Raw genomic sequence first — 27162 nt, forward strand, 5'->3', positions numbered from 1 at the left:
GCGCTTTGGGACGCAGAGGCCTGGACAACCAAGCTCTCAGGAGTGGGGTGTAGGGAGAGGAAGAGGGGATCACCTGTAGCCGGGCGATGGCGTCGGGCCACGTTCCTATCTACAGGAGCCCCTGTGTTGGGCCTGGACCAGGTGCCCAAAAGAATGTCAGAAAGTGCATCGTTAAAGGGCAGCAAGGGTTCCGAAGAGGTTGCCGCCGGCTGGAGCACTTCTGTCAGGAGGTTAGTCCTGACGGCCACTGTAGGAGTTTGAGGTGGAGGGCCTCGGCCGCTCAACGCAACACCACTGCGTAACTAGCTCCCTCCTCCATAGCCACGGTAGGAAGAGACAGCATGCCAAGGTCAGGCGATGTGTCAGGACCACTGGCTTCCCCCAAATCCTCTGCAAAGTCCGGATCATAAGCACAGTCCTGTGCGAGAGGTTCCTCAGACCCCTCCCAGCCCTCCCCTTCCTCTGAAGTCTGTGGAACAGGCTGAAAATACAGAGGACAGACATAAGGAACAAATCCCATCGGCGTCGGAAGCGGCGTCGAGCAACGTCGATCCGGCGCCGTGTCCGGTCCAGGGCTGAAGTTGTCCCAAGGAGCGGTCGACGTCAGTGGAGGTGTAACAAGGTCAACTGGCGTTGCCCGGGGTCCGATCCCGGATCCCAAGGGGGCCTGCGGCGCTATCGGCGATGCTGGGGCCAGAGCCCGCGGCAATGGAACAACAGAACCCCCAGTCAGGCCCGCAGGGCCCAGAGGCACGCCGGCAGGGCCAGACAGCCCAAAGAGTCAGGCCACGGCAGCAAGAAACTCTTGCACCTGGGCAGGCGTCGCCGCTGGACCCGGGAAGGGCGGGTAGGCCGGTGGAGACGTCCTAGGCTCCGCTGGAGCCGCGGGGGTGGCACCAACGGCACCATCAGCCTCATCGCGCGACGGGAATTCGAAGAGCGACAACGCTTCTTCGACTTCTTCTTGGAATGCTTCGACTTACCTGACCCCGATTGCAAGGACTTCGACCCAGAAGAATGATTGTGACGACTCCGCGACCGGTCCCTCGACCTCCCACGGGACCGGGACCTTGAATGGCGCGGAGCCGACTGCCGGACTTCCAGCAACTTTCAGGACCACTCCCGCAAAGTTTTCAGCGCCATGGCCCGGCAGTCGGGGCACGACTTGGAGTCGTGGTCACGCCCCAGGCAGTAAAGACACACGCGGTGCAGGTCCATCACCGACATCATGCGGTGACAGTCCCCACAGTTCTTAAATCCGGGCATCCCTACGACACCAGGAGTTGATCGACTCAAGAAAAAAGGAGACAAAAAGCCTTAAAAAACTGCCAAAAAAGGACTGGGGGTACTAGCTCTTCCCGGATCTTCGCTTGCTGGCGTGGAAAAAGAAAGAACTGACGTCAGTGCACGTGGGAGGCGTCTAAGTACTGCCCTCGACGTCATCCCGGCGATCCTGACGCCGAACGTGGAGCCGCACGACGCCACCTACCGACGCGCAGGGGTACTGCTGAGGAAAACTTCCCGGATCCAGCCTGACGCCTGGGGGTAATTCTAAGGTAAGGAATCTATCACTATGTGTTTCTTTCAGATGTTCGCTGAATTAGGTGAGCTACCTCCAGGACCAAATCCAGCAAGTGTTAATTAGTTCACAGGTTCCCCAATAGGGATCAGTGTTCTCACCCCAAGAGTTCAATATTTACTTATGAGAATAAGCCCTCGGAGCAGAGGGTCTTCTAAATCAGAGCCTAACCAGCTCTGGTTCAGGAACCTTCTGAAAACTGTACTCTTCAGGTTTGTTCTTCTGCTTAAAGTCTATGACAACAGGGTTAGTGACTGAGGACAACTGAATAGGTGCACCTTCCCTCATCTGAAAGGACTCTGTACTTTTAACATGTTGGTTGCCCTCAAGGAAACCGTGTGGTATAAAACACAAAAAGACATACAAAAATCAATATCCTTCCATATGAATATATGTAACTATAGTAGCAGATAAAAAACATAGGTGTAAGGAAAATAACATTACAGCTATGCCAGTTTGTTCTTTCCCTATCTGATCGAACGCTAAGTACAAAGTGCAGTTGCTAAAAACTAAGGATCTAAGCTCTCGCTCCAACGTATGCATCTACAAAGCATGTTCACAACTGGAGGTTTTAGTTGTCTCCATTCCACTAACCTTCTGATTCATAATCCAGATTTGAAAAGTCAAAGTTCTCCTCCAATAAACATGAGTTTGCAGTGGGTGACATTGGGGCAATGCTGTCCCTATTCCGAGCAATTTCCTCTTGAAAACCTTTGAGCCAATCTTTGGTTTTAGGCCGTATCTTCACAGCTTTGCCTTTCACCTTTAGAGTAGAAACACATAAATATACCAGTCTCTCAAATTTAAAGTGCAAGCTGTGATACGTTCAATCAAATACTTGAATGCAAAGAGGCAAGTGAATGTCTTCAGTCTACAAATTGTCATCATTTTTCATATAAAATTAGCATATTTGGTTTAACTAGGTGTATTTTTACAAGTAAAATAAAATGTGCTTTAATAATCATATTTAACTTGTATACTTGAGGCATTTTATCAGATCATTTTACACAAACACACACCTCCCCAGATGTCCATCCTTATTTTCTTTGCAACAGACATAGGCCAACGTATTATAATCATTTGTTCTTGACACATCCACAAATTTAAAAATGTAACTCTTATTTTCTCCCTCAACAAGACAAGAAAGGTTAAGAAAGAGAGGTCTTGTCTATCCAATGGTAATACTCCATTACTGATTAAGGTAATAATGTGAACAAAATTAAATAGTACCTTCATGCCATCCAAATCGAGAATATTAAGTGCTGTCCTGCTGTCGGCGAATGTTACCAGCATTTGACCACCACTGAACCTTAGTGGGGAAAACACAAGACAAATGTTCATGAAAAGTGTCAGAAGGAAATGATCTCAAATCTGATTTCAATAATTAGCTGAAAAGACTAACTGTAAAAAAGGTTCACTTGTGTGGGAGGTTACAGGTTGTGTGCTCCTACGCTCATTTGGGTGCCAGGACTTAGTTTTCTTCATTAGAATTTGACCCAGTAAAAAAAGCATTTGCAATGCAACAGGTCTCGCATTTGCGGCACTTTGAGCTATTGGCATTGTAAATTACAATGCCTTTTATTTATGTTTTGGTTTTTAAAACATAAATAAAAGGCATTGTCATTTACAATGCCAATAGCTCAAAGTCGCGTAAATGCGAGACCTATTGCATTGCGAATGCTTCTTAGTGTAAGCAGACAACTTCTGTCCAATCAAATGCAGTGCTCATGGTTTTCAGTATGTGGGCAGCACCAATGCCCTTTTCTCAGTGGTGCTTCTTAAAGCTCTTATAGTTGATCACCTGAGATCTGGGGACTGCAAAGCTTTCAAGCCAGACCTAAAAGTACTTCATTATGTAGCTAAGAATGTAGAAGTTTAGAAAAAAATGGGTCCCATTCAGCACAAGTTTGCACAGCTATGCCAGAGATTCATTAGCACTTGCATTCCGATTTCCCTCTGCCAAAAGTTCCTCTATGCCACACAGAAGCGTTTTGTGCCTCCTAGTTCCATTTCCCAAAATATGCTTTAAAAAATCCCAGTGCCAGTCGTTAATCCAAATTAAAAACGACCAATAAAGTTTCCAGAACGAATAACAAAAAGCTTTTAGTAACGGGCAGCAGCTTAATGCGATTCGGCAAAATGTCAAGGGTTTTATTTTAAAGAAAAAAAATGATGGCTGTGCGCCTGGAAAAAAGTTGCTGTAACTCGCACGCTGAAACGCGCCAGACACTCCTACATAAGAATGACTGTTGCGGCGGTAGCTGCTGCATCAGAATATCGTAGCTTACCCAGGTGTAGCAGCTGAACTTCTTTCAGCGAGGTTGATTAACTGGCACAAGATGCTGGCTCCGCGAGCACAGGTAGGCACATTCGTGCAAACATTAAAGGAACCAAGGTGCGACGTCTCGTTACACGGAAACGTGTTGAAACGGAAGCCTATTGTTATGGTCTGTTCAGAGAAAGTTTAATTTATTTCTCAAAGTTTCCTACATGCCATTTCTCCTGATAACAAGTTGTCGCCGTGAGAGTGAACGCGCATGGTGCGCATTCTGCTCAAACGCCGCGAGCGTGGACAGGGGATGTGCGTGCACATCGCCTGTCCGGGCCGTGCCATCTCCTGCTCCCTTCGCTAGCAAAACCGACGACTATAGGTCACGCCAAGACGAGCAGCGCATACGCTGCGTCGCTAGGCGAGACCTAAAAAGGGAATAATGCTGAACAGGGAGAATGAAGGCAAATGCGAAGGATTAGAAGTAATGAAAAAAGGCAAAAGTAGGAATGAAAAAGAAACTAAATTAGTGAGATGAAGCGAGTGTAGAGTGGTGGAAGAAAAAATAAAGACAAGGAAGCTTTGATTTACGGCAAACTGATATTCTGCAGTGTTGGCAGCAGGCTAACCTTTGGGCATTCACCCCAATTTCTATATTCTTTTTAACAATTAAGAACGGAACTAACCTTGCAGTGGAAGTGATATGCAATATCATTACTGTAAACGTATAAATACCATCAAACATGATTGTGTTTTACTCAAAGCACTGTGCTCGTAAGAGGTGCATATACATAATACTGTGATCTCCGATTAACATAGATTAAGTTACAAAAGAGTATTAAGTTGATCATTAATTTATTAGCACATTTTGCCATCTTTGATTTATTTCAGAGTGCTGCATCTTGAATAGCAACTTGAGTATGCATGTCTTCATTGTTTACACACTTCAGAGCGCCCCTTTACCTGACCAGAATAATGACTCCATAATTCTGAAAAGCATCTATCAACTCGGAGCTTAGATCTTCTGGAAATTCATTCTTCTCTTCAGCTGTTGGGGAAAGTAGCTGCACCACTACGGTGGCATCTAGAGGCCCCTGTGTGGAGGAAATCGCCTGAAGAACTCTCTCCTGGGCAGTGACATCAACTTCTTGGATTTCCACCTCCACAAAAGCTAAAACAGGTCTGAATTTGAAAATGAAATTATTCTCGAATCAGATACCAATTTTAAATAAACAATTTGCAGCAACTATAATTTAGAGCCAAGCATTGAATTCTAAACATAACCGCTCCTTTGTTATCTTGAATAAAGGTGTGAATAGACCTACACAGAATTCACGCGGAAAAATTGTGATGTCACCCCTTTCAAACTCCTTAGTTAAGTAACTTATGACGATGGATTTAGTCAAATTGTCACTACATGAGAACTTAAACTCTCCATCAAAACATTACCAACAGAAATGCAGTCCTACAACATGATGATAGGTCACGGTGAACTCATCTACACTCCTGGTATTAATACATATTTTGTGCCAGAGTCACAAAGATTTTGCTACCTCTTTGGGCAGTGACCCAACAGTAGATTTTGCAGTCATTGCTTGCCCTTGTGTAACAGTGGTGTTAGGAACAGAAGTGAGGCCGAAGAAATGAGTTACGTACCTGTAACTGCAGTTATCCAGTATTGGTATCTTTCATAGATTCACATGCTTGACTCATTCCCCGTCGTCGAGATGGGAGTCCCCGGTACATTTATAAGGGTAATGCCACATTAGGCATAGACGGTAACAGGCTTAAGGCCTTATAGTTAGTAACATATCGAAGTCCTTATTTAAAAAAGGACCAAACTTAAGAGAACAAACAATCAGCTGACACCACCCTCTAGAACCTTCCTGGAAGGAGCTCCAGTCCCTCAGATTTTCATAAGCACCGTGCGTATCCAGAGGTTCAATTGAGAGTATTAAGTGAGCTCTTCCAAGGGAGGCGGGCGGGTTGCATGTGAATCTATGAAAGATACCAATACTGGATAACTGCACTTACAGGTAAATAACTCATTTCTTATCCTGTATTAGGGTATCTTTCATGAATTCACATGCTTGAATCAGAGTAAAAAGCAGTAATGAGCACATTTCATCAATATACACAAACCATACATATACGAATAGTCAACAACTATTTCTTGAGAATGAAATATAAAAGCATAGATACAAATAAATGTAAATATGCATATAAATATGAAATAGCAATTGGATAAGTTCCAATATTGGCATAACGAGGAATGTACATTAGAAAGGTTGGTGGTAAGGGAAGGAAGGCTCATCTTTATTGAAACAGATGTCTTGGCATTGCCTGTCCCACCGCAGCATCTTTCATCAATTCGGAATCCACGCAGTAATGCTTAGTGAATGTATGCGGCGTCTTCCAGGTTGCTGCTCTACAAATATCTGAGAGGGGCACGCCAGCAAACCACGCCAGAGATGTAGACACTGCCCTAGTGGAATGGGCACAAACTTTTGATTGTAGAGGTTGACCAGCTTGCTGGTACCAGAAGAGAATAGCACTAGATATCCATCTCGATGTGCTCTGTTTCGTTAAGGGAAAACCTTTCCTAGGTAAGCTGTAAGCTACAAAAAGCTGATTAGTCCTATGGAAGGTTTAGTTTTGTCTACATAAAATTTAAGGCAACGCTTCAAGTCCAAAGAATGCAAAGCTCGTTTATCTGCTGCTTGAGGAGTTGGAAAAAAAGATTTTAAGACAATCGGCTCATTAAGATGAAAGTCCGATGGGACGTTGGGTATAAATTTCGGGTTGGTATGAAGGATCACTCTATCATGCTTAAATTGAATAAAGGGTTCTTGTATTGTGAAAGCTTGAAGTTCACCAATGCTTCTTGCAGACACAAGAGCTAGGAGAAGAGCAGTTTTCCACTAAAGGAATTTTAAGTCAGGTCTATGTATTGGCTCAAACGGGTGCTTCATAAGTTGAGCAAGTACCATGTTGAGTTACCATGTTGGAGGCGGAGATCTTGCAGGAAGAAAGGTCCTGAATAGACCTTTAAGAAACTGTTTTATTATTCTGTTTGACCACAAGGAAGAACCTTTAGAAGATCTTCGAAAACTGGAGATTGCAGCCAAGTGAACTTTGATCAAAGAATGAGCCGGACCTGAATTCGCTAGATGGAGGAGATATGGCAAGACGTCTTCCGGAGATGATTTGAGAGGATGTACCTTAGCAGACCCACACCAGACGCAGAATCTTTTCCATTTTAAAGAATAAGTTTTGTTGGTACTGTCGGCTCGAGCACGAGACGGAATCTTCCTGCAATCTTGTGGAATGTTTACATTTCGAAATTCCTGGAACTCAGGAGCCCAGCTGATAATCTCAGAGAGCCTGGATCCAGGTGCTGATCTTGTCCCTGGTTCATCGTGAGAAGAGAGGGAAACCACTTCAGAGGAATCCGCGTCTTTAAGGACAAGAGATGGAGTTCGGTGAACCAATGTTGGCGAGGCCACGCTGAAGCTATTAGAATTAGTTTGAAAGGTTCTGCTTTCATCTTTTTTAGAACCTTGGGAAAGAGAGGAATTGGTGGGAAAGCGTAGGCAAATATGCCGGACCATGCTATTGAAAAAGAATTCCCCAGAGATCCCTGCTGGGGATGTCAGCTTGCGAAGCGTTGGCATTTGGTGTTGCCGTTTGTGGCAAACCTGTCTATAGTTGGTTCGCCCCACTGAGAGACGATTCTGTTGAGAGCATCTTGGTTCAACTCCCACTTGTGGCAGGTTTCTGTAATCTGCTTAGTGAATCCGCTAGTGTATTTTCCTTCCCTAGAATGTACTCCGCTCTCAACAAAAGTCTGTGTTGAATTGCCCAGTTCCAAATTCGTTGAGATTCTTGGGAGAGGGAGAGAGATGGAGTTCCTCCTTGTTTGTTTAGATAGTAGTATTGTCCATTCTGACAAGCACTAGAGAGTTTTCTATCTTGGGCAGGAAAGCCTGAAGGGCTAGAGAGACTGCTCTTAGTTTCAAGAGTTTTATGTGTAGATTCCGCTGAGAAGGTGGACACTTGCCACAGATCTGAAGTGCCTGAAGGAAGGCCAACCAACCTTCCAGAGAAGCATATGTTGCTATCACCAGAGGAGAGGCTTGTAGAAGGGTAACCCCTGAGACAGATGGTGAGGACGAGCCCACCAAGATAGCGAGGTAACCATTTGTGGGGTCACTTGAATTATGTCATTGAAGGTTCCGTTTATCTGAACCTATTGAGTGGTTAAAGCTTCCTGAAGAGACAGGTGTAGACGGCAGTGGGGTATCAGAAGAATACAAGAGGACATCATGCCGAGCAGGGATTTGTATAGGCGCACCAAAAGAGACTTTCTTCTTTGTATGCTGCTTGCTAACGTCAGAATTTTTTTTGTCTTTCCGCTGCTGCATAGGCTCTTTTCAGAACCTTATCTAGGATAGCTCCCAGGAATGTAAGTCATCGAGAAGGCTGTAGGACTGATTTCTCTGGATTTAATGTCAGACCCAATTAGATGGAAAGGCAGCAGACAGGCTTTGGAAGACTTCTTCGTGGTGTTGAAGGAAAGAGCTTTGATGAGCCAGTCGCCGAGATACGGGAAAACTTGGTGATGATGTTGTCTGAGATATGCTGCGACTGGTGCTAGGCACTGTAAAAATGCGAGGGGTTGGCTTGTGCCCAAAGGGTAACACTCGGAATTGATAATGCCTGCCGGCTACAGCAAACCTGGGACATTTTTTGTGCTTCTTTTGTATGGGTATATGGAAATAGGCGTCTTGAAGGTCCAGGGATACCTTGTAGTCGTCCCCATTGAGAAGCTGCAAGACCTCCTGAGTGGTGACCATGCGGAATGATTGTTTCTTGAGGAATTTGTTTAGATTTCGAAATCGAATAAAAGGGGTGAGATAGATAATGTGACAAAATGGGGTGCATTAAATGATGTGGTTGTGCAACCACACTGTGTAATGCACTTACCAACCCCTGTAGAACCCTCAGGTTTTATTTGTTAAACCTTCAACTCAACCCTGGGTAGCTGTGGCTCTGAGCAGCAAGGCTTACACAAAGGAACAAGTGTAAAGCATTTAAACAGCACCTAAACAATTGAAGAGCAAATCACCATGACACTCAAGTAATCCGACACCAATTCAAAAAAACAGACAGGGTTTTTATAAGAGTTTAGACACCAAAACTAACAAGATCCACTTCTTGAGATATATAATTTACAAGACATAATTAAATCAAAGCATTTCACTAAACCATGAATAAGCATTCAAAGAATTTTAAACTTAGAAACTTTTTCAAGGAACACATGGGCAAGTGTTAATGCAGTAGAGTAGAGTTACTTGGGGCGACCAACTCTGGCAGGGAGCTAGTCGGGGGGACCAGCAGGGTCCTCAGAAATAGTTACCTCCACAGAAGCAGCACTCTTCAAGCTGTTCAAGACACTTTATCGTTGTTGCAATGGATTCATATTGTTTGCTTCTGATGCAAGAGATGAAGGATCCTGAAGATGCTCCAAGGATGCTGCGGATGAAATGTGGTCGACTGGGGTCTTACTTGCTCTATCCCTGAGCTTGGTGAGGTGGTCCTGGTCACAGGGTCGACATCCCATGAAGCCCTCTCCATGCTGGCGGAAATCCAGTCACAAGTTGCCCGGTGTTGAGGTACAGGGCAATCCTTCCTGAGTCAATAGCTCATCCTCTGAGAGTCCCAGCAGCTCTCCGACAGCACTCCAGTGTGAACAGGAGGCCCGTCAGCTGGCTCTTAGAGTCTCTAGGCTTTGTTGGGCTCTGGAGATAACTACTCCTTGTGCAGCACACACAGGCACAGTCCCTTTCTTCTCTAGCCACCAGGTGCAGCCTTCGGCTGTCCAGGTGCTGGTCCCTCTGTGCAGCAGAGCAATCCTTCGGTCCTCTTTCCAGGTCAGTTGACATTTGAGGTCTGGGTTCCAGGGGTGCCCACTATATAGCTGGAGAATATCCCTGGGGTATTATGCGGTTTGTAGCCCATGGGGTACCCAGTTCCTTCCTACCTAGTCACCACTGCCTGTGAAGTGTGGCACTTGGCCATACCAGGATGCACAATTCTACCCACTCCCAAGATGGTGAGACCCCTCTCTCGTCCTGTGGACCTCACTAGCCCACCCCTGGGGTGTGGCTGCCTCAGGGTTATGTGCCCCTGCGAATTTCAGTTTTGCAACTCGTTTCCCTTCCCTGCTCCCCGTGACAGCCTCTCTGGCTAAACAATCGGGCAGCCCTCCACCCAGTGTTACACATTTACCCTATAAAGACTGCTTCCCTTTGAAGCCTGCTTTTTGGGCTAAAACTCATGTGGCTTCCTTCAAGAGGGGGGGGGGGGGGGGTAACACCTCCCTCGCCCGCAATCCCTAATTGCTCCCCTTCCTGAGAATCATTGGCATGTTGCCCCAGGAGGGGAGAAAGCTGTCTCGTGGAACAGGCTGCATGTGTGCCCGGGAAGGCACAGGAGTTTTAAAGGCAACAAAGTAGCAGCTTTGCAAAAGCTGCACACAGCAACAAGTTACATTAATTTCGATTTTAGATTCAAGTTGTGCTTAATGTAACAAGTTGTTTGATACCTTGGAATGCCCTCTTTGGCCACACTTTTCATGAGTTAGAATGGCTGAGGGGGGCAGTGTGTAACCCTGCACATGCCAATTCGGAGACCAACCCTCTCCACAGTAAACATGGCCGTCTTGCATTTTTATTTACTGTCAGGACATGTAAACTACATGTCTTGCCAGTGTCATATGTTGCACCCTGCCTTAGGACGAGGTAGGCCTGTCAAAGGTGTGACTTACACAGCTGCACTGGGGAAAAGGAGGCTTTTTCACTGCTTTCAATGACAAAGTCGGGCCATCAGTACACGACTGCTCTACCAGTCTGCAGTGGCGACTGGGAGACTTGTTTTACTTGGGGGACCTCCAGGGTGGCAAAACCAGTGCTGCAATTCCCCAAGGTACCCCTCTAGCTTACATGCCCTGGGTACCATGTATGAAGGACTTACAGGTAAGTTAGCCATTTCCAATTGGATACAGCCAATTCAACATACACTTTAGGGTCAGGGCACTGAAGTCTTAGTTTGCAGGCCTCAGTCCACTCAGAGTTGAAAAAGTCAGCAGCATCAGTCAAAAACTTAGGGGTGACCACACACAAAGCGGAATTTCCTTACACATAGAATGATTTTACCAAGAAGAGAGCACAAACAACTAAAGGAGTACATGGCAGCACATTTGGCTAACTGAATTGTGGAACATAAATAAACATACTTTGCTAAAGATGAATGAGAGGAGGACATTTTATTGAAAGGGACGTAATAACTGCATTTGTGAAAAATGGAAGAGTACTATTCAGTAACAAACAGTGCATGGAGAGACAAAAGGATAGGGTGTGCAGGAGCAAATTGAGGACCAGTCAATCCCACCCTGTTGTATTTATGTAGTGTAAACCTAGCCTAAAGGCACTGGAGTCCTGTACAGGGTCAACAGCAAGCATACAGTCAATGAGTGATAGGAGAGGCAGCTGGATTCAGGCAGCAGAAGTGTATTATTACTGCACCGTGATGTATTCTGCTTTTAAAGAGGTGAATCTTCAACTCTTTCCTGAACCGAAGAACCTTTGGGGCGGTCCTCTTGAATAGATGACTGTAAAGATGTAAAAGACCTACAGCTTCGTTTTTAATTTTTACACTTTTTAGTCTCCAGTCTGATGGTGTTCTGGCTGCAGGTGTGCCGAGAACCACCAGAGATGATGAGGATGTCTGCAAGGTAAGTGGGGTGTTAATCGTGATGGCTTTGTAAATGATGCAGTTGGTTTTGAAGATATTGTGGACCAGCAGGCAGAGTCAATTGAATTCCACCAGAACAGGGGTGATGTGATCATATTTCATCAGGCCCTGGAAGAGATATGCTGCAGTAAGATGGATTTCCTTTAAAGGGACTAATGTGGAGTCTGTGAGGCCATGGAAAAGGACTTTACCACGATCCAGATGCGATAGTATGATGTCTTGAACAGCAAGTCACTTTCTGGAGGAAACAATTTCACTTTCTTTGGAAGAGATAGCTTGTACCAGGCAGTGTTAGTTGTTTAAGCAACCTGTACCATGAGGGTGGTGTCCAAAGTGAATCCCAGTGACATGGCATTCCGTGAAAGATGGGGACCGAAACGGTCATGGTACATGTCACTGAGACAGGTTTGATGCATTTAAAGCAGTAAAAAAATTGGGGCAATAAAAAGAATTTAATAAACACTTTGAGAAAACAAGAGTGCCACTAATTGTGTTCTCATTTAATGAAGTTCTTGTGAATTTCCTGCAATCCACATGCAGGTAGTCCAAATGCATAATAAAAAAACATGTGATATTGCACAAACAGGAACTTCTATAATTAGACAACGCTTTTGTTTTATTGTAGTCTTCAAATTTGATACTCAACTAATGACACAATAAGACTATTTACAAAAAATAGAGTCTCTAGAGATCATTTCATCTGGTCTTAAATGACTTACTAGAAAAATACAACTATGACAGTTTTGCACTTGCGAAACCGGTTTTAATGAAAAACAAAACATGGTTGACAAGTCATTCTTAAATACCTGACGTTTTGTAAGACCCATACAAACCTTGTTGAAATCCCTTAAGGCCTAAAAACAGGTTAGCAAAGAACAACGTTTAGACTTACCTGTGATCAGAAGATGGGAGCTCGGCTCTGCCATAATACATCAGGGCGCCTGGCGACCAAGTGTGTTTTGTTTTTGTTGGAAAATCAAAATCATTGTCAATAAGATTGAGGTCTCCAGCTGAAATACATTTCAAAAGAGTGGTACTGCAATCAGCAACATAAAAAAGATCACACATGTACCTTGTGCATATAAATGATTATTTTTAAGTGTCTACTGGTGTTTGTGTTTTTATGCTATTATAGATCTCTTAAAAATATAACATTTGTTGTATCTAAAAGATTTTTAAACCCGTGTTAAATCAAAGCAAACATTTGTTTATATACGGACAAGCCTGGAAATTTAAGTTTGGGAGTGGATACATCAGCAGAGGACTTGTCATAACACACTTGTACTTTAGTGTGAAGTGGGTTTAGGCTGTAATAATTGCAGAAGACCTTTGACAATAATTTTTCCTAACACAAGTTGTTTACAAAATAAAATGTGTAATCTAACTCTAAAAAATGTCTTATCTCAAGAATACGTTTACCGAACAAAATAAAATGTAATTCAAAGAATACTCTAGAGAGACCAGGCACCGTTCACCAGATGCGTAACAGGCTGACCAACATATATCAACCCATGTTTCATAACACTCACTATTTTCTAACATGAAAACGCTTATGAACTGAATATAGGGAGTACGAATGCAAGGCAAAACATAATGAACCCCAACATAACCTCAAGGATTACAAATAGCAAAGTACATACAAGAAAATGTGGGACTGAAAAATTCACTGGCATTGCAAAGAGCAAAACACAAACCAGCTCAATGGAACAAAAACGTAAAAAGGTTACCGAAAAGTATTGCCCAAGCATGTCGTCTTAGTGGACCCAGTGCGAAAATTGTGTGCACTAAAAATTCAAAAGTTGCATATGAAATTTTTTTTTTAATAAGACATAGAAAATACTGAGGCTGAGGAAGGAGGAGATACACTTGTAATCGCTGAAAGCAACAAAAGATTTGGCAGCTACATGGCAAAGGGTTTGGCAAAGAGGACTATCCATGTAAGATAAAGATAGGCAATTGCATAACATTTTTGTCAGGTCTGTATGTCAGAGATTAAATATCCGGACACAGTACATATTACTGATGTAGCTAGGATTGCCATCAGGAAGAGTTAAGTTATTGCAGTTCTAAAGCTTCTGAAAGGGGAAGGCTGATGGCCAACATGGGGTGCCCAGTGAACTTTATTCTAGAGAACTGGACGGTGATATTCTGGTGGCATTACTCTTAGCAACATTCAGGTCCCCTGTATTGCCTAAAACATGAAGAAGGAGTAATGTGTCCTATTCACAAGAATGGCAGAGGGCAAATTTGCGCCTGTTAACTTTGCTCAAGTCTGGTATATACATTTTGGAAAGGTGATCCTTCCCAGAACTGAGTCAGGATTATTAGCGAAGTGGTCCTCCCGCCCAACCAAATGGGATTCAAGCCATCAATGTCTACAACAGATAGTTACTCTACACCTCCTTCTTGATTAGAGTAGAAATACACAAAAAAGTGGCAACCACTTATTTTGTGACAACCACTTATTCTAAATGCTTGTGGACTTTAAGTCTGATTTTGACATAGTAGAAAGAGCGCTCCGTGGCAAATGCTAAGGTTGCAAGGCATGAGCAGTAATTTACCGGACCCAATGATGTGTCAGTGTACGGATACCTGGGTCAAAATACATGCTCTAGATAACGCAGAAGCAGTAAGGGTTGAAACTCCAGGGGACTTAAATAGCACTTTTAACAATGTCAAATAGTTGTTATTAAGTTTACATGCAAAGAGACAGAAAAAGAAAGGTACAAGATACATGATCAGTGATTGAGCCAATGCTAAAAGTTGTTAAAACCTGCAATGCAAGGCTGGACATACCGTAAAATGCGAAAACAGGCTTGTATGTAAATAGTAATGAAGTCACATTAGACAGCAAAACGACACCCCTTCGACTATTATGCTTGGTATCATGTCGAATCTATTGTTCTGGTGGCCATGGTGCCCCTTAAATCCTCAATTTAGGGGGTGTTAGTGGGTGTGAGGATTAGTAGACAATGGGCATCTAGTCCTGTGGCTAATTCGCTCCTTTAGTGACCACATCCAGTGAGTATACATCTCTAAACACGTCCAAACCTACGTTTAAGACTAAATTCAAGATGGCCAAAACCATCCTCGCCTGTATGTTTCAGCTGCAGCACCTTAGAAGTGTAGTCAGCCTTAGGGAAGTGTGCCCCTCCTGAATTTCGAATTTTCCCACCTGCCCGCAAAAACAGTGCCTGGGTCAGGGAAGGGCTTTGTCTTCAAGTGGGGGACAAGTTCCTTTGTCCAGCAGTGGCGATGAAGCCTTTGAGGCTCACCGCTGTGATGGTTCCATTTACTAGCCGTCCTGTGTGGGCGGACGTGTTACCTCCTGTGCACACAGGCCTTTGTTTCTGACCTCTGAGAATGGCACACACAACCCAGCGTGAGGTTAGATCTCTGTCTTGACAGCAGACCCTCGAAAATGCCCACCAAGGCACGAGAACACTGGTTTAACTGGGTGTGCACTGTCTTAAGTGCCACCTAGGTACATGCTGATTAATCCTCAACATGACCATCGTGTCAAGGATTAAAAAGCACTGCGTTTGGCACCAAACATGAAGGGAATCGATCGTTTCATAATGGAGCTAGACATCTGGCGATGTCTTGTGTCCAGCCCATGTTTCCTACGAAGGATCGGTCACTGGCGGTAGAATTACTGTTAAAATGCTACCACAGGGCCCAGCACACTTTTAGATCAATTACCACAGCATCTAGTAGCAAAAAGTGTGGGGGGGTGAACATCCTAAAAGGTCACTTGACAACAGAAGCATACCCACAAGTGACCAATAACGAGCAAGCAAATGAGAGTGACAATGAAGCCAACCAATGGTAAGCAAAGGGCGGTCTCCAAGCCCACTGGTCAAAAGCAAACTGTCTAGAAGAGACAGCGCATGCGATGTCTAGGCCAGACCAAAAATTGGCAGGTGTTAGAGCAAAACCATTCCTCAATGCTTTTCGGTTTTAAAAGGGCGGCAGTCTCCCCCCCCCCCCCCAATAAAAAGTCACCTTTGCTAGGTTATCCAAGGAAAGGATAAATAGCGCTCACTAGTGGTGTATAGGGGCCATGGGCTTCAGATTTAGTACATATTTTATGTTTATTACTAGAACCCCACGGAGTTGGCAGATCGACAGACACTAATAAGTAATAAGAGAGATCCCTATATTCCACATAATTCCTTATCCATAAACAATGGAATTAATATTCCATCGTATGTACTCCCTTGAGGAATCGTGCGTGGGGAAATCTACAGATATTCTTTTTTTATTTTTCCTTTCATCCCATGCGTCCAGAAATTATTTTCTAAAAATGTTTGCCATAGAATGAATCGAAATTACATTTACAAGAGACTGAACAGTTATTTGCAGAACACCTTATATAGCAGACACAAGCGTTCTTTCCCCTTCATAGGAGACACGTTCAATAGTTTCTACTTCTTAAAGGAATTAACCAAGATTTTATAGGGCACGAAGGGGAAATGTGGGCGCCCCATATTGGATTGAGAAGGCCTAGGCCTGTTTAAACATTAAGGAGATAACCACTAAAGTTTCAGAATAAAGGGGAGACTTTGACACGTGCCAATCTGAAGTTTACCCATGCCTTGAATTAAACCTATTCTTTTCACCAATGACATTGTGCCGACTGAACTTTAAAACACCGGAAAAAACTCGACCTTGACTCTGGCTTCAAGTATAGCTTTATTCTAAGCTTGTGCAGTTTAGTGCCTTTTCCCGTAAAGTCCAGCAGGTGGGGCTATTCACACATGCTGCGGATGAAGGAAGCCGAACACCCCATGTCTGGTTAGCATATGCTTCGTACTTCCTTCCGACACAGTTAATGCTGGTGCCATTCTTGCATACGATACAAAAATGCTCGGGTTAAGCCTATTTGTAAGTTTGTTTGACTTTTTTGTCCACGCAGAAGGACTTTGAGAAGATGTTTCCTATTGGCATTTATCTTTTCTTCATAAATTTTAAACTGGGTCTGAGAGGTCTTTTTACCACCATCTATTTCAATCACTAAACTAAACATTAACAACATTTTTGCTTTGTCTCCTTTCATCATCGAGAAAAGTTAGATTTCTTTTTTCATGCTGCCAAGCCACTAAGTCTTTCATTTCCTGAGTCCACTGATATGAAATATGTTTATTGCAATTTGGTATATGGACTATTATGCAGTAACCACGAATCACAAACCAATCAAGCCTTAAGAAACATTCTCTTAAATGTTCCCAAAGGAAAATCACAATAGAATGAAAATGAAAGTAAAAATATATATATATGTAGGTAGGCAAGATATGAGTTGGTGGGACTATTCCAGTGGTTCTAACGCCTACATTATGTTCATGAGGAAAAACCCAATAGTGGTGCGCACCAATCCAGCAGGAATATCTCTGAAAACATTGGAAGGATCATGCAATGTTTATTTTATCTTTTTTTTTTTTTTTTTTTACATTTATGGCACTTCACTGACAACAGCACTTGGCACTAGTATCACTTGAGCACTGCACCACCCCCGATTTAATGTAGCACTCTCAGAAAACATTTCTAAGCATAATATACGTTTCGTCTTTTTAATATGTACCTGTATTATTACTGTTGTGTGGTATATGTCCTAAACATATGTATGTGGCCCCCTAGCGAAAGCAGTGGCGGCATGCATCAGGGCAGGGATATGAGGTGAGCAGGGACAACAGACGAAGGTGAGAAAAAGAAAACCACTTACCTTGCGCTTGCCGCATCACCGGCTTGGTGCTCTTCTGCTGCACTGCACAGACTTCCAGACTCCTCTGCGGCCAATCCTGATGCGCTCTCATGCATGAAAGCAGCGTCAGGAAAGGCCTAAGCGCCCTTGTTTTCAGCTCCCAGAGAGACTGGGAGCCTGTGCCTGCATGTCTCCAACACAGCAGTACAGTTTGGGTTGGAAACATGCGAAATGAAGGCATGTCGGTTTGGCCGTCCTGTGACAGCCGGCCAAACCGACATGCGCACTGATGACAGTACTGAAACATTCCCACTCCAGCCGGTCATCGTCTGGCCCCGCCCCCAAGACTCGTTTTAAAGATAAAACGATAATAAACTTGTGTTATTATCGTTATATTTTTCGAGTTTTGCAGCTGCTGGCAGGGGAGGGCAACTCTCCCGTGCCATAGCGGATGAGCCGCCACTGGTCAAAAGGAATTTACAAAAAATAACCCCGAAAGAACCATTGTTGAATGATTTGCTTGAATGACAAAACAGAAATTCTTTGCTACCATACATTTCTCAGTGCAGACAGGCACAATAAGGCAATTTCCCTCACTATTACATCACGCGCTGTTTCTCCGTCAGCAAAGTCTGACATAGCCACACAAGGCTAGACTGGGACAGGAAAAAGGCCTGGGCACACAATAACACTGGCCCCCGTTAGAGGATTAAAAAACTTTTAAAAAAGTGGCACGTTTGCAAAATGGAACAGCTTGGAACTTGTAAAAACACATTGTATAAGTGTTTTGCAAGGTATGGAAGACTGCAACGATTGGAGCTTGCTGCAGGCAGAGTTTGTTTTAAATTGAAAACAGGCCGACTAGACCATAGAACAAAATCACAAATAGCCAAAAAACCGGCCCCTACACAGTGACCGGTCAGATCGGCCCTCCAGGCAGTGCCTGGTTGCCCTATAGGCCAGATCAACCCTGTAGCCACAGAGGGCAGAAGAGTTTGCATCCTACAAGCCTCCTGAATTAAAAACTGCTCTTCTGTTTCACAGTGCTCATAGAGAAATTTGACCAAATCAGTCATGTATTATATATTAAGAGCTGAAATTTGTAGACCAAACATCTCTTCTCCAGTTAAGCAAAACATTTGGCCCACTACATTGAGTTTTTTTCCCTTAATTTTCTTCCATGTTGGGGCTGCAGGTAGATTAAATGAAGGTGTAAAATCGGGAGCCTCTAAAGCAAAAACTGTCCTTGTCATTGACTACATTATGATGTGGTCTAACTTTGGAAGTCAGTGTCCATTTCTGTGGCTCAGGCAGTTTTGTCAGCCCGAGTCTGGGTCATCATCTCTTCAGGACGAGGCCCAAAATGAGCTGTACACTGAGACACTGTAGGAGGCTGGAGGCTATAACATATCAAAAAAACATGATGGAGGGGCCAGATCTTGTACCAGAATGTTGAAACTGCCTTCAAGTCTTTACATACGATTCTAGGTGGTGATTGTATGGAGTGGCGTGGTGGTAGGGTGACCAGATTCTCAAAGCAAACAAGCATTTACAATGCAACGGTCTCGGCATTGTTAAAGTTAGAGCTATTGGCATTGCTCATGACAATGCCGTTTCTTTAAATGTTTAAAAAAATAAAAATAAATAAATAATAGCTCTAACTTTACCAATGCCGAGACAATTGCATTGTAAATGCTTGTTTTACATACACTGAAAATACATAATTATGCAGAAAACTCTGCGTCCGCAAAATTCCCTTCTGCTTATTAGTAGCCCGACCCTGGCAGCAGTGTCTTGTAGCATTAATTTAATTTAATATTGTAATAAATTCCGGGCCCCATGCCCTGCAACAACAGTAGATGCAGCGGACGTAATATAACACTGAGCCAAAAAGTGCACAGCTCTCACCCTTGCATCTAATGCTATTGACTTTTAACCACTTTATCCAGACGCTTCCTCAAAGCAATGTTACACAACAAATGTGATGCTCTGCCCATCCTCATATTCCGCTCTAGAGATATGTTTATTCTGCAGGTGTAGGCTCCCCGAGGAGCTGCGTGGGTCCGAGAGGCTCTCACGTAACGGCGCATGACACTGTACTTGCCAGAATCCTCAGCGTGCACCGACTCTGTCCCAAGAGGCGTTTTACAGCCGAGTTCGGACTCTTCCGGTATTGGGAGGACTTCTCCCTCGCCATAGGCTCCCCGAGGTTCAGCCCTCCTCTTGTAACACAGCGCATTTCCCAGCACCTGCCACTCAACTGACAGGAATGGCTGAAGCCCGCCTACCTCGGAACATCCGACCAGAGCAGCTGCACGCAGAGCCATTTAGTGCTCACCATCCTCCTGCAGTGATGCGTTTCTCTTCATTATAGGTTACGTCGTGGGTATGGAACAAGGTATTGAGTTGGTAAACAAAAAAATTTCTATTCGGCCTGCCACCTTATAAATGGCCATCGCTGCCACAATATTTCCATTGTTAGGTGTCGGACAATAATACACTGCAAGTGTTTATTCAGCCGATCGTTGGTTGCTTAAGAGCGATTCTTTATTCAGATGCCCGCGGAGGAATGGTTGAAGGAAATGCTATAACGTAACATCCACGTCCCATGCCGGCCACCCTAAAAGTAAAGACAAACGCAAGAGGCTGGTGAACGGGAAAAGCAGCTTGGCTCGGTGTGCTGCTGCACGGTCTGATTATTCCGAGGGAAGCAGACAGCAGACAGACACTCCTGTCCGCGAGGAGCAGGGGCTAGGAAAATAGATCGCTGTGGAGAAGTCCGAACTGCACGAAAGCATATAGCGAGGAGCTACCTCCTAGGCTAGAACCGGTGTAGCCGGGATCCTGGAAGGTAAAGTGTCACGCGCCTTTACATGAGTGCTTCCCAGATAAAGAGCTCATCGAAGAGCTTGGCACTGCAGCAAAGAAAACAAGTAAAGAGGGCACCGGAAGACACCACCGCCTTTCTCTGAGGCAAAACAGAAATGCCTCGGAGAAAGGCAGCGTCCTTTTCGGATTCGGGGGCGTGTTTTGCTGTTGTCTCCTCCCTGAGACTTCTCGCAAAAAACACGCCCCCCGATCCGAAAAGAACGGGGCCTAATGTGAATGACTGACCTCTTCTCCAATGGCTGGCCAGCATTCAAGAGGCCAGCCAATGGAGAACAGGGGAGAAGAGGGGCGGGTTCAAGCCCCTCTTCTCCAAGTCATTAAATCTCGGAGCGAGACTGCGCAAGCGCAGCCTTCGCAGCCGAGACCTAAAAACGGGGACAGGTCATAGACATAGAAGTAGGACTATGGTTCGCAGTAACCATCGACATAAAAGTAGGACTATTTGACAGCTGTCATAGACATAGAAAAAGGACTACAATTACAGCTCCCTCCACAGACCGAGATGAAGCATTACAGACAACAAATCTGCGGTCTTTTATTGGCACCCCTCTGCTTTACACAGCAGCATTAGTAGTTTTTATTACATTTACACTTTTAAGGACTATAGCATATATTTGCCAAAAATCAATAAAACATCACAGGCTAGCAAACGCCAGATTTACTAGCTTTATCAATGCTCGTTTCTATAGCTGCGCGTCAGCACCACGTAAAGTACAACTCACCAATGTTGCTTAGTTGCTCATGACAGAAAAGCATGGGAGGTAAACTGTGGAATGCTAAATTGTCAAATGGCAGCCATGGACCAATGTAAAAAAAAAACACTTCTCTCCAGGTATTACTGCCTTAGGGTCTTAAGGGTCGCAAAGGCTGGCCGACCACACAGTCCTCCCACATTTGCGTGGTCATTGCTGGGATGTCATGTTACCTTACTGGGGTATGTATAGTGCACTCTAGCCATTGGTATCATCTCATAGCGCAATAGTGTGAAGACCTGAGCAAAAAGTTCAAGCAGCGCTGCTCGCCTCTTCCACATGCGTTAATACTGCTCCTTTAAGTCCTTTCCAGCTAAACAGTTTGCAGTGATCTGAAAGGTCAGTCAAAAGGTCAAGTCATAGCTTTGATATGGAGAACACAGAGCATGCATCAATTGGTTATGAATAAAACATGCAATGAGCAATGCATTAATCCTTGCACGGTATGCATAAGGGCTACTGAAAAGTTTGTATGGCTATGAATACAAGTTACAGGACGAAGAAATATTGTTTTATGCAAAGTAGAAACTTTGGCTGGCACGATGACGTAGGTGGCGCTGCGTGTAAAATGTCTTTCTTCAAAGGATTTCCCTTCTTGCTACAGCACTCGCCTCAGTGACGACACATGCCGTAAACAGTGCAAAGAGAGCATGCGCGCGCATGCTTAACCGGAACAATGAAAAACTGGGATATTTCTGTGTTTAACCTGGACACTGTTTGAAAACAGGGTCATTTGAGTCACTTGGAGAAAAGTGTCGGGGCACGTCTCCAAAAACGGGGACCGTCCTGGGAAAACGGGGACGTCTGGTCACCCTACGTAGTGGGGCCACAGAGATGGTTGCCCCGGGTGCAAAATTCTTTGGGGCATTCTTAGGGATGCAAAAGATTAAGAAGGGTGCAACATTTTAAAAGAAAAGTGGAAGCATACTTGCCTTGCCCCGATTACTGGCAACCCAAGCTACGCCACTGACTGCATGGGCCTTGGCTTGTTATCACCCCCAAGGTATTAGAGTGCCATTCATTAATCCAATGCAGCACAAGAGTATTGCTTTTCCTGACCTCTCTCAGGCTCCACACAGAGGTCACATCTAACTTTAGGAGAGGTTGCTGGACTCCTTCATTTTTTCACTGACTATGTCAAAGCTCTTTGCAACATCCAACGTCTAGTCCTTTACTGTCTGGGACAAAGAAACTGAAGTCAGGCACCTCGACTGAAGACAATACCGAGGTGTGTTGAGAACCATACACGTTTTTGTGTCAATGAAGAGCTCATCAAGGATGAACTGCTTGAAGAAGACAAAAATACAGATGAGCTACTTGAAAGGACCTCGAAGGAAGAAGCTGCATTGCTAGAGGAATGCTCAAGGCTGTGGTGACAGTAAAAAGTAACTTTTTTTGTGGTGGCACAAATCCAGATCATGTATAAAAATGGGATTAGAAATGGCATTCATGAAGGTAAATCTCTGCAACACTGACACAACATTGAAAAACAAGTAGACGAAACAATTTCCAAAAAGACCCAGTGTTTAAAGAGCATTCAATGCAAGATAAAAAATCATTGGCAAAGGCAACAGGTCTCGTCAATCCGGGAGCTATAGGCGTTGGCAAAGTTAATGCATTTGTGTATGGCTCGGGTGCTGGTTTTCTTGATATATACAATGCATTAACATCGCCCACGTCTATAGCTCTCGGATTGATGTGGTGGTTTAGTGGCAGAGTTTGAGATTTCACAGGTTCCAGGTAAGGTAGGATTAGACCATCCAGCATTCAATCATAAACCCAGGACTGCAAGTCCCAGAATTGGTGGTGGCTCCTGGTGTTTGAGCTGGGATAACTTGAGATGTATGGCCAGGTGAGTATAGGAGTGATCATGGAGGGGAGCTGGCAGTAGATGTTCCAAGGGGCTGGCATAGGGATATTTAGGGGTTGGGGTGAAATTTCAAGCCCAAGCGGATGCTGCCTCCTGAGAAGAAAAGACACCATCCTCATACCCGGAGAGAGAAATCTGGCTTTCACCCAAGCAACCCACATGTGAGACACAGAATAACCACATCCAGAGGAAGCCAAACCCCTTGAGCTAGAGGTGAACTTAGCACCTCTCACTGCCTGCTTAGAAGATAATCTGTGGACAGTCTCACCTGGTGACTGCTCTTCTCTAGGGGGCTGATTCCAGGCAGGCGATGAGCAGGAGGGGCCAGAGCTGCACTGAGTGGGAGGAGACAGGGCTGTACTGAGTGGGAGGGGCCAGGGCTGCACTGAGTGGGAGGGGACAGGGCTGCACTGAGTGGGAGGGGACAGGGCTGCACTGAGTGGGAAGAGACAGGGCTGCACTGAGTGGGAAGAGACAGGGCTGTACTGAGTGGGAAGAGACAGGGCTGTACTGAGTGGGAAGAGACAGGGCTGTACTGAGTGGGAAGAGACAGGGCTGTACTGAGTGGGAGGGGACAGGGCTGTACTGAGTGGGAGGGGACAGGGCTGTACTGAGTGGGAGGGGACAGGGCTGCACTGAGTGGGAGGGGACAGGGCTGCACTGAGTGGGAGGGGACAGGGCTGCACTGAGTGGGAGGGGACAGGGCTGCACTGAGTGGGAGGGGACAGGGCTGCACTGAGTGGGAGGGGACAGGGCTGCACTGAGTGGGAGGGGACAGGGCTGCACTGAGTGGGAGGGGACAGGGCTGTACTGAGTGGGAAGAGACAGGGCTGTACTGAGTGGGAAGAGACAGGGCTGTACTGAGTGGGAAGAGACAGGGCTGCACTGAGTGGGAAGGGACAGGGCTGCACTGAGTGGGAAGGGACAGGGCTGTACTGAGTGGGAGGGGACAGGGCTGCACTGAGTGGGAGGGGACAGGGCTGCACTGAGTGGGAGGGGACAGGGCTGCACTGAGTGGGAGGGGACAGGGCTGCACTGAGTGGGAGGGGACAGGGCTGCACTGAGTGGGAGGGGACAGGGCTGCACTGAGTGGGAGGAGACAGGGCTGTACTGAGTGGGAGGGGACAGGGCTGTACTGAGTGGGAGGGGACAGGGCTGCACTGAGTGGGAGGGGACAGGGCTGCACTGAGTGGGAGGGGACAGGGCTGCACTGAGTGGGAGGGGACAGGGCTGCACTGAGTGGGAGGGGACAGGGCTGCACTGAGTGGGAGGGGACAGGGCTGCACTGAGTGGGAGGGGACAGGGCTGCACTGAGTGGGAGGGGACAGGGCTGCACTGAGTGGGAGGGGACAGGGCTGTACTGAGTGGGAAGAGACAGGGCTGTACTGAGTGGGAAGAGACAGGGCTGTACTGAGTGGGAAGAGACAGGGCTGCACTGAGTGGGAAGAGACAGGGCTGCACTGAGTGGGAAGGGACAGGGCTGTACTGAGTGGGAGGGGACAGGGCTGCACTGAATGGGAGGGGACAGGGCTGCACTGAGTGGGAGGGGACAGGGCTGCACTGAGTGGGAGGGGACAGGGCTGCACTGAGTGGGAGGGGACAGGGCTGCACTGAGTGGGAGGGGACAGGGCTGCACTGAGTGGGAGGAGACAGGGCTGTACTGAGTGGGAGGAGACAGGGCTGTACTGAGTGGGAGGAGACAGGGCTGTACTGAGTGGGAGGAGACAGGGCTGTACTGAGTGGGAGGAGACAGGGCTGCACTGAGTGGGAGGGGACAGGGCTGCACTGAGTGGGAGGGGACAGGGCTGCACTGAGTGGGAGGGGACAGGGCTGTACTGAGTGGGAAGAGACAGGGCTGTACTGAGTGGGAAGAGACAGGGCTGCACTGAGTGGGAAGGGACAGGGCTGTACTGAGTGGGAGGGGACAGGGCTGTACTGAGTGGGAGGGGACAGGGCTGTACTGAGTGGGAGGGGACAGGGCGGCACTGAATGGCAGGAGCTGCTGTTCTGGCTCAGGATCTACCCCGCTGATGCTGCTCTGGCCCCTGATACTAGCAGTCTCAGGCTCTCCTCAAACAGCGGCAGCATCTCCTAGCAAGAAGAACTTTCTAAAAAGCCGGCATTACAAACAGCAATCAATGAGAAGGTATTTAAAGAATCCACCAATGGCCAGTGGCGTAGCAAGGTCAGGTGGTACCCGGTGCGGAAAATTTCTAATCACCCCCGGCTTAACAAAATGGCAAAAATATGTGTTTAAAACATATTTTTGCCTTTTTGTCAACCCCCTCAGTGATGACAACTGGGGTGGTCCGCACTCACCGCACCCCCCTTCCTACGCCACTGCAAAAGGCAGCCATGGGTGAGGCTCCATAGGTCTTGTGATGTTAATGCGACGCAGAAGTGAAGAGCATCAGTACATGGCATAAACAGGTGAACCTTTCTAAAAAATGACTTCCGGTGTCAGTCACAGTGTGTAAGGAGGTCCCGACCAAGGCCATACGTCGCGCATGGGACCTGCTGCGGTCAGGATCTCCGTGGCTCTCGGACGAGGAGCTTCAACGTGAGAAAGAAGCCTCTGAAGCTGCCAAGTTTTTATTTCGCTTGTATCTGACATTTTTATGGATTCAGTTTGGCTATGAGTGACAATTTACTGTCAAATGTGTTTCACTTCGAATTAAAGTTTCTGATGAGTAAATCAGAGCAACAATCATTTACCGGAGTGTCTCTGTGAGTTTTCAGTCACCGAATCAGGATATATCAGCAGCAATGAATGGGAGCACATTAAAGCCAGAACTATTGACTCTTAGATTGTAGGAGGTTGGCTCATGAAGAAATAAAAAAAAGTAGTGCTGCAACAGTGCCTTAAAAAGGCCTCTGCGGATGCTTAACGGTAGTTGTCCAGCGCTCACGAGGAGTGGTCAACACTGGAAGAGGCATGGCATAGGCATGCCCCTTAACAAATGGGGAGAACGCAAAATGGAGCGACGGTGATGCCAGCAAATGGGAAGCCTGTCGGCAGGCTGTAAGCCCACAAACAGATACAGCATGTCTCAGTTCAAAACAGTGCATGCGCGCCGTCTAGAGCCAAGACCTAAAAAACATACACCTGTCAAAGCGGAGGTGAAACAATTACTACATGAGCGCTCTAAAATGGAAAGTGTCTGTTCAGTACATACAGTAGTATTGTTTATCTATGTAAATAGCTTCAATGTGGTATAACATGCAGCTTTAAAAAGTAAATGTGTTGAAGCAGGTAAAAGAAACAGGGATTTTGAATAAGCAACCGAGGATAGGGCGTATATGGCAACTATTGACCTTAGCTAAAGCGCAGCTTAAGTTCTTAGATATGGACACTGCCCAATATGTGGTAATTGGCAGAAATACTATAAAGCGGGCAATAAAGCAAGCTGGCTACTGGCCTGTAGACTTAGAGCTAAGTTACACAGGGTCAAGGTCAGAGAAATCATAAATCATAACAGGAGCACGGTCAGGGAGAAAAAGAAAACTGCCAGGGCCCTCCAGGAATTTTACAAACATCTCTATACTGCTCAGGATGCTGCCAAAGTAGTACTGGATTCATATCTTACCAATGCCACAACTACGACATTACTGCCGCACCAGATGGACATGTTCGATGTGAATTTATCCACAGGAGTGCAGGTTGACAAAGTCCCAGGCCGGTGGTTCTTCGCCACTGCTTTATAAAAACCTTTTATCATGCTTTAGCCCCACTCATCACTCGTCTCTTCAGATCAGTTGCAGAAACTGGAATATTCGCAGTCAATGAAAGAGGAGATGACAATGGAGATCACTAAGCCTGGGAAAAGCCCAACAAGGCAGATCTCATTGTTGGATATAGATGCCAAAACTTTCACTGGACTATTATCTGAAAGACTGGGACCACACATACGGAGGCTAACTGGCCTGGATCAAAGTAAATTCATACCAGAGAGAGAATGCAGTACCAACACAAAAAGAATTCTACAAGTCTTGGACAAAAGGAAAAGCACCTGAAAAGTAGCATTACTGCTGTCCACTGACCAAGGAAAGGCCTTTCGAAGGCTGCTCTGGCAAATCTGAAAACATTTTTGAATAAATTAGTTTTAGGTCCCACATTTAAGGCATGGGCACTAAGTGGCTATGCAAGACCCACAGCTAGAGTAAGATTCAATGTGGTGACCTGTACTCCTTTTGTAGTGGAGAGGGGTGCGAGGCAGGGCTTCTCCTCTTTATGTTGTACATGGAATCTATGGCAGAATAAGTAAGGAGTAATCCAGACCTTCAGGG

General features: G+C 45.7%; 1 protein-coding gene across 2 annotated transcripts in view; it reads right to left on the reverse strand.

Annotated features, from left to right (window-relative positions):
* SYNJ2 (synaptojanin 2) overlaps positions 1–27162 on the reverse strand; it is a 583647-nt gene that overhangs the window by 97524 nt on the left and 458961 nt on the right. For both annotated transcript variants that reach the window (XM_085612162.1, XM_085612163.1), the window contains 4 exons: positions 12556–12673; positions 4812–5030; positions 2810–2888; positions 2174–2342 (listed from right to left, as the gene is read on the reverse strand). In XM_085612162.1, the coding sequence (XP_085468288.1) occupies positions 2174–2342; positions 2810–2888; positions 4812–5030; positions 12556–12673 (585 nt within the window). The remainder of the gene's footprint in view (positions 1–2173; positions 2343–2809; positions 2889–4811; positions 5031–12555; positions 12674–27162) is intronic.

The sequence above is a fragment of the Triturus cristatus genome, chromosome 6 (assembly GCF_964204655.1).
Source record: "Triturus cristatus chromosome 6, aTriCri1.1, whole genome shotgun sequence".
Taxonomy (NCBI): Eukaryota; Metazoa; Chordata; class Amphibia; order Caudata; family Salamandridae; genus Triturus; species Triturus cristatus.